At 34.0% G+C, this 12931-nt stretch overlaps 1 protein-coding gene and 1 pseudogene across 1 annotated transcript; one reads left to right on the top strand and one right to left on the bottom strand.

The window, feature by feature from the left end:
• Positions 1–332: 332 nt before the first annotated feature.
• On the top strand, positions 333–10008 carry LOC143622605 (topless-related protein 1-like; annotated as a pseudogene).
• A 2079-nt stretch (positions 10009–12087) lies between these two features.
• On the bottom strand, positions 12088–12540 carry LOC143622606 (uncharacterized). Its single transcript, XM_077093703.1, has one exon. The coding sequence runs from the start codon at positions 12538–12540 to the stop codon at positions 12088–12090; it is 453 nt and encodes a 150-aa protein (XP_076949818.1).
• Between the last annotated feature and the right edge of the window lie 391 nt (positions 12541–12931).

Consider the following 12931-nt stretch of genomic DNA (forward strand, 5'->3'; position numbering starts at 1 on the left):
TGTATGTATGTGTGTGTGTGTGTGTGTGTGTGTATGTATGTATGTATGTATGTATGTGTAGGTCTTTAGGGCTTAATTAATCATGTTGAAATTTTACGCTCCTCGATCTCGTTTGCTTTAGAGTGTTGTAGTTGCAAATTGCTCTTCGTTCTGTTTCCGATTTTAACCTAAAACTGGATGCATCTATCTACTGATTGTATTTGTTCAATTGCTCTGTATTTATACATGATTGATTTGTTATATATATATATATACTGTTTGTTTTGAAGTTGTAAATTGCTCATGTACACATTTTCTGCTGCAGTTTTGTTTTCGAGAAAAAGTGTCAAGTCATGTCTTCTGCCCCACCTTTTAGCGGCACGGAGTTGACGTTTTCAATGCTCCGCTTTCTTGCTGAAACAAATTTTAAGGAGACTCTTCACAGGTATATGCATACATATATTGCTTCTCAAATGCTTGAATGCATGTATGTGATTGTGGTTGGTTATTATATATGCTCAATCAATCGCTCTCTTTCTTAATCAATTGTCAAGGTTGGAGCAAGAGTCAGGACTCTTTTTCAACATGCAATATTTTAAGGAAATGGTGACGAGTGGCCGTTGGGATGAGGCAGAAAACTATGTATCTGGATATACCAAGGTCCAAGATAACCAGCTTTCCACGCAGATCTTCTTCGAGATCATAAAACAGAAATACTTGGAAGCATTAGATAGGTAAGCATGTGCATATATGCATTTAATTTCCACAACATTATTTCTAACACTTTTTAATTCTAATAATTAACGCGCCTTTGTTTTTTGCAGGAACGACAGTGCTAAACCTCTTGGCATTCCACTGCATGACTTCAATATTTGTGCGGCTTTTAATGAAGAACAGTATAAACAAATAACTCTGCTGTTGACTTCAGATAGTTTCAGGTAACAAACACATTCACCGTTTACGTTCGTAAAGAAATACCGAATTTTATTAGATACATTTAAGATTTATTTAATGCTAATGAAAAAAAAAACTAAACACTTTTCAGAGACATCGAACAGTTTTCTGCATATAAAGATTCCAGGTCCGCTAGAGTTACATTGATGGGTAAACTTGTAAAGTTGATTGAAAAGAATCCCGTTTTCCATGATAAGCTTACTTCTCCAAGTTATGCGGCCGGAAGTAGGCTCACACTCTTTGATCATTGGTATGTAGTTGTGAATACTTTTGTTGATCAGTCTTACTCTTACCCTTTTAGGAGTTGTTTTTACCTAAATCGTTTTTTGGAATGCAGTTTGAGCTGCTTGCCAGACTTTAAATCTCCTGTTACCAATTCACTATCGGGTGTATCAAAGCGGCCCAGGATTCCTTCTCCTAACAGTCCAGCTGTGGATGACTCTGAGCATCTACCCAAGAGAACAAGGGTATCTGGGAAATTTACTACTCTTTGCATAACTTCACATTTGGCTATTTAAAGTTTAGTTGTCGGGGTTTACTACATTCTGTGTACTTTAAATCGTTTTCCATTTTTAAATACTTACTGTCTTAGAATATTGGTACAGGTTAATCAGGGTTCAGATGTCACGACTATTGATTCTCACCCCACACAGCAAATCCTTCTTGGTTAGTTCATATATCTATACTATATATAATACACCAAACAAGGGCAAATTAAGACACCCATTTTTAAGTAATTTACAACACTTAAAGCATGAGTTACATGTGTTAGTAAGGGTAAACATGTCTTTTAAACACAATCCATTCAACTTACAAGTTTGGTCCTTCATCTTTAACCATATTATGTTTTTAATTTAACTTGTAAACTAACTTCCCACCCATGATATTTAAACGACTATAGCCTTTTCATACGTTAATATTTTTATAAACAAATTGCACCATAAAAACGAGCATTTTATCCTCTTTAATTTGGATATGATATTGCTGTAATTTTTTTTCATTTTAAATAAATTAATATGTTACGTAGGGGTGTTCAGTGTCGGTTTTGATGGTTTTTAAGTTACACTTGTGAGTCCAACCGTTAATACTGATTTTTTGTCGTCCAAAACCAAACTCAACCATTGAAAGTTGAAACCGAATCGCTACTAACGGCCTAATTCCAGTTTAGTTTCACGGTTTAAACTTTAATAATAAATTTATTTTAAAATAATTAATAATTTAACTGTACCATCAATTTTAACTAAAAACCAACATTATATAATATGATACTTGAGATGATCATGAATAAAAAATGATAATTTTAGCCACATAAATGGTAAATATTAATGGAAGATCTAGAACGTGAAATAATAACAAAGATTACAAAAGGAATCATATTGCAATTAGGTTAATTTACAGTCTTTTCTGGTTTCATATGGCCGGTTGCCGATATAAACCGCGAACCAACCGTTCACTACGTTTTGAAAATTTTGAAACCGATCAACAAACCGAAAGTAAAAAAGAAAAAGAATAAAGAAGTCAAACCAATGACCGATTTAAACGATTTCAAGGTTTTAACCGAACCTTAAACACTTATATTTGTATGTGATTAGCATGTTCAAAATCCCGCTGCATCGCTCAGAATAATTTCAAGGTTTGGAATCTTGATGCTTGTTCAATGCCCCTTCAGACAGCTTGGACCAATGACAGTAATGCATCAGTTAATCATGTAACTTGGAGCCCTGACGGAGCCTTTTTTGGTCACCTTATAAATATTGCAATCTTTCATAGAGAATGAATAGAAACATCAGTTGACTTCTATTGATATTCGAATATCATGAACTTTCGTATAGGTGTCGCATACTCAAAAGAGCATTGTGCAGATATACTCGTATCATGGTGGTGATGATATAGGAAATCACTTGGAGGTACTTCACTTCATCATAAAATTACATAATTATGGATATAGTTTGTTTAATTTCTTTAAATTTACTGATTTGGTTTAATACAGATTGAGGCCCACAGTGGCAGTGTTAATGATCTTGCTTTCTCTTACCTTAATAAAACACTCAGCATTGTAACGCTTGGAGATGATGGGTTGATAAAGGTTTGTATCTCATTACGTGTGCTTCATTTGAAGGTTGTAAAAAATATGAAATCTATCTTGTATAATATAAAGTTTTATACAGGTATGGGATGCAGTAACAGGGAAACAACAGAATCAGTTTGATGCTGAGAGTGGTTTGCTGGTAATGATCTATCATCATATATGTTTGTTAAAATATAATCGTTTTTACTTGTTGATAACGGTGGTTAATAAATTACTCGTTTTCTACTTGGTGCGCGTTATATTAATTAAATAATCACTGGGTGTGATTATAGAATATTCAGAATCAGAATTTGGTGACAAAACTGGAGATGGTGCTACAGGCGATTCTAGAAACTGGAAAGTGAAAGAAATATCAGAAGCATCACAGTGTCGTTGTTTAAGGCTTCCAGATAATACATCTTCAGCACAGATGGTAAGTTTTATTTTTTTTGGAGTAGACCTGATTTTTTCAAACATTTTACCCCTCACAAAATGTTGTCTGCATTCAGGTCCGAAGATTGACGTATACGAATTCAGGAGTTGCAGTTTTAGCTCTTGCAGCCAATGGCATCCATAAACTATGGAAATGGCAGGAAACCGTAAATAATTCTACTGGGAAGGTATCTTTTTCTTTTAGCTTGTTAATCCCATTATTATTGTAATTGTTTGGTGATTAAGAAGCATATTTGGTTGTTTCAGGCAACTGCCAGTGAGGTACCCCGGATGCTGAAACCAACTGTATTGATGACGAATGAAATCAGTGATACAAACCCCAAAGATTCCATTGCATGCTTTGCACTGTCGAAAAATGACTCATATGTTGCGTCTGCTTCAGGTGGAAAGATTTCTATTTTTAAGATTTGGTTATCTAAGGTAATAATATTTATACCTTCCATATTTTTTAAGTTTTTATTGCATCTGTCTATTAATATACTTTATATGCAGAATTTTCTTACACTTATGCCACCTCCACCCGCAGCAACCGTTATACTCTTTGATCCACGAGATAACAATATTATTGTTATAGGCATGGATGATTCTTATATCCTAATATACAATCTCCAGACAATGGAGGTGGTTTTAGTTTTTTTTATTTTTATTATATATCTTTTAGAATGTTGATAAAATGGAGTAACTGTTCATTTGACCAGCTCATAAAGAAGCTTAAAGGCCATCATAAAAGAGTAACGGGCCTAGCGTTCTCTAATGCCTGTGATATTTTAGTATCTTCTGGCGTTGATTTTCAGGTAATATCTCCAGTCCGTTGTCTTTTTACAAATTAAAAAGGTTACTTCTTTATGTTTGCTGTATTTGCAGTTGTGTGTGTGGAGCACAGATAGATGGATAAAAAAAAACATGCGAACAATTGAAAACTCCCGGGGGAGACGATGCTGCTCCATTTGCTGATACTCACTTGCAGTTTCACCAAGATCAAAAACACTTGTTGGTGGTTCATGAAACTCAGCTAGCCATCTTTGAATTTCCTTCATTTAAATGCTTGAAGCAGGTCTGTTTCCTTTATCTTAAATGATCTAGCAGCCATTTTTTTAGTTCATTAATTATTTAGCTATACTGTACATGTTTAGTGGTGCCCGCGAAAAGAAAGTGGTGCAATTACACATGCTGCCTACTCATGCGATAGCCAAACATTATATGTATCTCTTGTGGATGGAAGCATTAGGGTTCTGACATCATCAACACTCAGATTGTGCTGTCGGATCAGTGCAACTTCGTATCTGTCCTCAAATCCAAAGTGAGTATTTATCTTTCCCTATTTGATATGTTTTTTACGTTATTTACGAAATTGCCCCTGCATAAAAAGGACTTATCAAGCTGGCGCTTTGGCGCCTAGGAGATTGTTTAGGGCAAGTCGGTAGTCCATCTACTGCCATGACTTAAGTGCTATTTTAGAAGAAAAATCAGCAATTCCCTATTTTTTTTCTATTTCTTTATTTTCTTTGATTTAACTCTCAAATAACTTACCTAAAATTCAAGATTAACTAAATTAACTCTAATCTTTAACATGGTTTACAGAGGCTACCAGAAGTAGGGGTGTTCTTCGGGTTTTTCGGGTCGGGTTATTCGGGTTTCAAAGTTTTAAATCTAGACCCGAAACCCAACCCAAATCTCTCACAGTTTTTTCGGGTTGGGTTAATCGGGTTTCGAGTATCTAAGAAACAAAAAGTCAGTTGATAGAAAAGTAACTTAGATTTATTCGGGTTGACCCAAAACCCAAAAGTTAGACCCACGAACTAACCCAAATTACTTCGGTTCGGGTTCGGGTTTGTCTTTCCTCGGGTTCGTGTTCGTCTGCGGGTTTTCTCGGGTTGGGTTTCGGGTAAAAGTGACAGCTCTAACCAGAAAAGTGGTTAGTAACAGTAAAACATGCATACTTATTGATTTTTTACATGTTGTTTACGATTATGCTGTTACTTCTGTTAACTATGATGAAGATGAATGATTAAGATGCTTTGTTTTAACCAGCTTGTTAAAGTTATGAACTTGAATCATGAACTTGCTTGTTAAAGTTATCTAGTGGAAATAAGAGCTGTTCGTAAGAAATAATGATTTTGAATAGAACAATTAGGATATGTTAAGTTTTTGTGATGTCAGATTTTGAAGGTTTTTTCTTAATTCTCAGTTGTTTAATTATATGATAGATTTTCGCGTTTTCGATATTTCCATTGCTCTGATTGAAGTATGACTGTTTGTTTGATAAAAGTTTTGAGAACATAAACTGATTTTCTCATTTTCACATTCATTTTAAACTTTTGGATGATTTTGGTTAATTTCTTTGTGAAATTGAAATACTATACATAAGCACCTCTTGAATCAACTGATAGCTGCCAATTTGTGTGTTTTTTTAACTACTTCTGTTAAAGTTGAGGATTATTGTTTTGAAATATATTTCAGAATTTGAAAAAAGTAATTATTTTTTAGAATATTTTTTATTTAAGTGCGTTTTTTTTGGGCCCAACCTTTTTTTGCGCCTAGCGCCTAGGCCCTCGAGAGGGCTATGCGTCTTAAGTGCGTCTAATGCATTGGATAACTATGATCAAGCATACTCGACGAACTTGTTTATAGTATGTATAACTGGATATGCGCTTGTGTATAATATGTATATGTTGTTATTTTGCAGATCAAGGGTGTATCCACTTGTGGTTGCTGCACATCCGTCCGAACCAAATCAGTTTGCTTTTGGGCTTACGGACGGTGGTGTGTGTGTGATGGAGCCCGCTGAATCAGAAGGGGAGTGGGGGATGTCACTTGCTGCTGCGGATGGTGCTGGCTCGATCTAGTGTATAGAAGTTTTCAGTTTGTTTTTGACATCATTTTAAAATCCCAAACTAAACTGTGATACAATTGGAGCTAGTTAACTAAATAAAGTTCTAATCCCATATAGAAGTTTAACACGGTAAATAAGAATATATGCTGTTTTGGACCTTTAGTTACATGTAACATTTAATATGGTAAATTGGTGAACACTCAAATTATTTTATAAAACATAATAGTTAAATTAAAACGTTTTAAACCTACTGACTATTTATCAAATGAGTTGTAATGTGTCTAATTGGCAGATAATTCATTCTTATATTAGTACATGAAGACTAAATCCCCTACTGTCAGAATTATTAAAGTGTTCTACTAGTTCATTGTTTTTTTTTAAAACATGAGAAACTTTAATATAAGAATCCACAAAGTTCGGTCGTTAGAATATCAAAATGAACGAGTCAACAAACAAGAGAACCTAAAAACTAAAGTTTGCTAACATTCTAAAGTGAGATAAATAAAATGTAGGTGTTACTACAACTTAAGACAACTCGTCTTTTCTCGCTCATCAATTAATGTACGGTTTCTAGTTTCTTTCACTCATTTCGTTACTTTGTAGTACGGTTTCTGGTTTTTCTTCACTCATAGTATTGGTTCTATTCCATTTTATATTCGATGTCCGTCACTTCGTAGTGCGTATTTTTGTTATCTTTCAGTTACAGATCGAGTTCAGTATATCCGTATGATATGTTTATATTAATTTTATAGCATGCAATAGGTTATATATTTTGTATTCATTGTTGCATGTTCATGTTTGAATATGTTTAGTTACATGACTTTAGCTTCAGTACTTTGTTACCCGAGCATTACTGACTTGTTGTTGGGGGGGTCAACGACATGGCACTTGTCGTGACAATGCGTAATTAAAGTTCACGGCGTCTCTAACTAGTACTTGTGTAGTATTAGGGTCACTTAGGGGTGTATGGATCGATCCTTCTTCTGATTTTTGATCTCTGGTGGATGGAACAATGCGTGTACGCCACAAGTACCATCTCATTGGTGCATGGATTAGCTAACTATGTACCTTCTGTTTCTGGCTCTGGATGACGCTTCTGTGTTACACGACCTATATTATTATTATTATTATTACATCACAGTCGTATAGTTTAGTATATGTATATGTTTGTGTTATATTTTTATATGTTTTAATATGTTTATTATGAATTTGATTTTGTTCCGATCATGTATCAAATTATGGTAAGAATTTGTTTTCTGGTTTGGTGTTCGGGTTTGTCTTTTCTCAGTTTAGGGTCGGGTTAGTTCGGGTTTGGGTTTTTCGGGTCGGGTTTGTTCGGGTGCGGGTTTTCTCGGGTTGGGTTTCTAGTAAAAGTGACTCTTCTAACCAGAAGAGTGGTTAGTATCAGTAAAGCATGCATACTTGTTGATTTTTTAAATGTTGTTTACGATTATGTTGTAAATTTTGTTAACTATGACGAAGATGAATGATGAAGATGCTTTGTCGTAACTAGCTCGTAAAAGTCATGAACTTGAATTATGAACATGCTTGTTAACAGGCCCGGCTTCGAGAACGGTATAATTTTTTTGGGCCGAAGGTGAAAAAAATTTTAAGCCTTAATAAAAAGGGGTATCTTATAGGGTTTGAACAAATTTATTTTTAAATGAGCCTTAATTTTTTGGACCTTAAAATTTTTGTGTAAATTTTTTTTTTTATAAATCAAGGATAAAATGTCTTAAATGGGGTCTTATAGGGTTTGAACAAATTTTTTTTTTATAAATCAAGTAACTTTTTAGTTGAAAGTCATACTCTTTGTCACTAAACCAAGATAGTGGTTGTGTAATAAGGTTTAAACATTATATATACATACTGATTTATATATATATATATATATATATATATATATATATAGTTTTGATTTTTTTTAAAAACCGGGCTTATCAGGGTGTCAAGCCGGGGTCCGTTGACCACCTGGCAAGTGGCGGAGCCAGGAATTTTTTCATATGGGTTCGGAATTTTTCGGTGCTCGAATTTTTCCATCATCAAAGTTTTCGGGCCCAGATGGGCCAGGCCCATCATTCGGCCAAATAAATAAAATGCAATATCACAACCAAGTATATCGTAAACATTAAAATAAAATACAAAGTCAAATTAATTAAAAATGTTTACATGTTATAATTGTTCCATATGAGTTTTCATGTATTGAAAACGAATCATAAAATCTCGACCGCGACTATCATAAAGAACTTATTTTTAATATAAAAAATGCAATCATTGTTCATATAACCGCTACACGTACGATTAGTTCAAATATATTTTTTTAAATTATGATGGAGGAAATCAAACTTAAAGGAGTATATTCTTATGAATAAAAATAGGAGACGACGAGAGGAACTTGATTGGTCGAGTTTGTGTAATTGCACATTTAAAAAAATTAAAGTTATGGTGTTGTACGTTCCCTTGTTTCTAGCTTCATTCTAGGCATTGTAGTTTTTTTTAATAATATTTAGCCATTAAAATAATAAAAATAATTATAGATCAATGATGGCGACCATTAAACAAAATACGGTGCTACATATATTATTATAACTAAGACAACATTTGTTTAGACATATATTTTTGTGAGCGCAAAGAAATTGACAAGACCTTTATCATACCATCTTCTTCTCCATGGATGCCCTAAAATTAAATTGCATGTACTCAAAGTTGAAGAAAACAACATCGTTGTCTTTCCTAAAATTCAAGTTTTTGTTTTTTCACCGGCGAACAATGAAATGCTTCCAGAGATTTCGTGACACTGGGTTCGTTCGCCGAAAATGAATGGGTTCGTTCGATAAACTGTACCTATAAGTTATATATAAAACCGAAAATGGACCGGGTTCGACCGAACCCGGTGATTTGAATGTGGCTCCGCCGGTACACCCGGCCCTCCCTTAGAGTCGGCCCAACTTGTTAAAGTTATGTGGTGGAAATAAAAAGTGTTCTTAAAAATAATGATTTTAAATAGAACAATTATACATGTTAAGTTTTGATGATGTCAGATTTTGTAGGATTTTTTTTAATTCTCAATTGTTTAATTATGATGGATTTTCCCGTTCTCATTGTTTCCTTTGCTCTGATCTAATAAGTATGATTGTTTGTTTGATAAAATTTTCAGATAACATAAACTGATTTTCTCATTTTCGTATTCATTTTAATCTTTTGGATGATTTTTGTTTTCTTCTTTGTGAAATTGTAATAATATATACAAACTTATAGTGTTAAGCACCTTTTCTTAAATCAACTGATAGTTGCCCATTTGTGTGTATTTTTAACTACTTCTGTTAAAGTTGAGGATTATTGTTTTGAAATATATTACGGCATTTGAAGAAAGTGATATTTTCCATTACAAATTATTTTTTAGAATTACTTTTATTTGAGTGCGCTTTTTTAGGCCTAGGCCTCGAGAGGGCTATGCGTTTCAAGTGCGCCTAATGCATTTTTAATGCATTTGATAACCATGATCAACAATACTCGACGAACTTTTTCATAGTATATGTATAAATGGATATGCGCTTGTTTATAATATGTATATGTTGTTATTTTGTAGATCAAGGGTGTGGTTGCTGCACATCCGTCCGAACCAAGTCAGTTTGCTTTCGGGCTTACACATTGTGATGGAGCCGGCCCCTTGAATCAGAAGGTGAGTGGGGAGATCACTTGTTGTTGCGGATGGTGCTAATTATAAAATGATCTAATAACGGACAACATTCATGAGTGGCTGTTATAAGTTCAATCGCTTAACAGGATAATAGACACCAAAAAATATAGAAATTATTTGTAGAAAGCTAGACTTTGGATGAAGATAATGATTGCATATCAGATGTGAGTATTTTCCTGTTGTCATGTCAATATACTAATGGAAGAACCCAGTGAAACGCGAATGGTGTCTTTTTTTTTTTCCAATCCTTGACCAAATACATAGGGATGGGTTGTCCAAACTGCTCGCCGCTCGTTCGTCGTTCGCTCGAATTTTGCTCGAAAAATGCTCATTTAATTTCGGCTCGGTTTGGAAGTGAGCCGTTCGGCTCGGTTCGGTTTAAAAGCAATCCAAGCACGAGCAAAGCCTCGCTCGGTTTGGTTCTGTTCGTTTTGCTCGAATTATTTTTTATTTACTAGTTTTATATATAATCTGTATGTATATATATAAAAGTATACTATTTTTTAAAGTTTTTAAAATTTTTCTCTTTTGTGTTGAATTCAAAGTTCAAATTTAAACCATAGCCACTCGTTTTATATATGTTTTGTTGTTAACTATGAGTTTTATACATTTTAAAGGTGAAAGTTTAGACAATTTAGATTAATGATATTTTGAAGTTTTAGAAATTTAAAATTGGAAACTTTGTACGAAATCAAGCAAAACCAAACCGAACCAAGCCGCTCGGTTTCAAAACCAAACTAAGTTCAAGCATAAAGATATCGCTTGTTTCTTTAAATTCAATCCGCTCGGTTCAGTTCGCTTTCAAACCAAACCAAGTATGAGCATGCCCGCATTCGGTTCGGTTCGTGAACAACCCTAGTTACAAGTGATATTTCCTAACCCCATGGCATGTGAGGAGGGTGATTGTCGAAGGCTCAGTCTCCCATGAGGCTGAGTTCTTTTAAAACATAAAAAGCAAAAAAAAAATTATATGTGACTATGTAAATAATCTTTTGTAAAATAAATGTATATATGTAAATTCTACTAATCAAGAACCAATTTTTGCTTTAACCCAATTTAAAGCAAGACTTTGCATACAATAAATTCGTCAACGAAAAGTGGAGCCCCCATGGTCAAATGGTCAATTGGGAAGACTTCTATAAGGATAAGGGAATATTTAGATCAAAAGGGTATTCTTCCTCACGTACGCTATCTATAACCGATAATAAGATGGCTATACCTTTCTTACGATCTTATCTATAATTTAGGCTTATTCATAAAATTAAACTCAATAGGATAAAAACTAAACTCATAATCAGTAAATGTGAGTATATGTACCAAATAAACGAATACGAGTACCGGTACGAATAATGAACGGATACTGGTACAAGTATTTGAAAAAAAGAAAAAAAAACTCACTCTACTCCTCATACATAGCAAATAAATTTGCAACAATTTAACCAAGTGGAAACCACTTCTTGAATCAACATATATCCCCTAAACATAAACTAAAACGCTTAAACACCTCTACTGTTGTAATTGAACCGAGTAAGAACAAGCTCGAACTTAAAAAAATTGGCTCGGGCTCGGTTCGTTAACTTTATTGAGTTGAAAAATCAAGCTCGAACTCAGCTCGTTAATTTTTCTTTATCTTTATTTATTTATTTGTACAAATATTGATATATAAACAACAAAAATATAAGTTTTAACATCATTTATATATGTTTTATTTTTGATCTTTTTTTATAATCTTTATTTTTTTTCCTTTTTTTTTCATTTAGTAACGAATCAAGCAAAGCCGACTTGTTCAGATTCGAGCTCTTTTCAAACTATTTTTCGAGACAATTTTTTTTTTGACATCCCTAACCTCTGACCTCATTAATATAATCAAGGAAATTGACAAAAAGAAATCTGTGCAATGAGTCACCAAATATGTATACAAAAGAGATCAAAATGATCAAGACCGTTGACTTTTCCCATGTGTTCTAACGTCAAATTATTTTCATAATATATCAAATTAATTAACACTAGCTATTAAAATAATCGGTCTCCGAGACAAAAAAATTGCTTGTCTTCTTCATGTGATCATCTTCTTCGTAATCGTAATAATAACGAACAAATTCACGGCGAAAAAGATTTAGAACTTTCAGATGACTCAAAACTAGGGTTTCTCGTATACCTTAATTCTAACGAAACCTGTCTCTGATACCGTAACTGTCGATAAAAATTCTCAATAAACATCTCCGCTCTCTTATCGATATCTTCTTCGTCACGAAAACTCATTGTCCTTTGCACATGAAAGCTTCTCGACCTGTTCAACTCCTTAACCGAAGAGACCGGACCAAACTCGATATTGTTATTCTCTTCCTCATCATCCGAGGAGGACGACACGATTATGGTCAGCCCAAATTGTTCTCGGAAGCTCAAGCGCCTGCGACGGAGGCCCCCACCACCCGTGAAGGCCGAGACAAGCCGCCATTTGTTTATGTTTGAGTTCATGAGGAATGTGACCTTTTTAACCATGGTTTTTAGCTTGTTTAATAAGTACCATTTTCGGTGGTTGTTTTCTGCCATTTTGGGGTGATTTGTGGAAGAATAGGAGGTAAGATGAAATGGGTTTGGTGGATAATATTAAAATTAATATATAGGATGTTGATGGTCGTGTTGTTGAGTGCCGGATAATATATATATAAGATGATGATACGTGGAAATTTACAAACTTGGTACATGGAAAATAACGTCAAGAAAAGGAACTAGGTGACGTGTGCCAGCTTGTGCTGCAAGGGACGCGGTGTATGCACGTTTCTAAACTGGTTTAAGTAATCAAATGACTAGAAATTAGTCTAATGTTTTTTTATTATTAAAATTTGAAAATAGACTAAATATTACATTAACCGTGTGAAAGTACCGATTTAGCTTCAATGGTTTGAAACTTTAAACGTATTAAAAACAAGAAAAATGAGTT

The sequence above is a fragment of the Bidens hawaiensis genome, unplaced genomic scaffold (genome assembly GCF_021521415.1).
Source record: "Bidens hawaiensis isolate Kalapana, Puna unplaced genomic scaffold, B.hawaiensis_p1.1 tig00003237_1, whole genome shotgun sequence".
NCBI lineage: Eukaryota > Viridiplantae > Streptophyta > Magnoliopsida > Asterales > Asteraceae > Bidens > Bidens hawaiensis.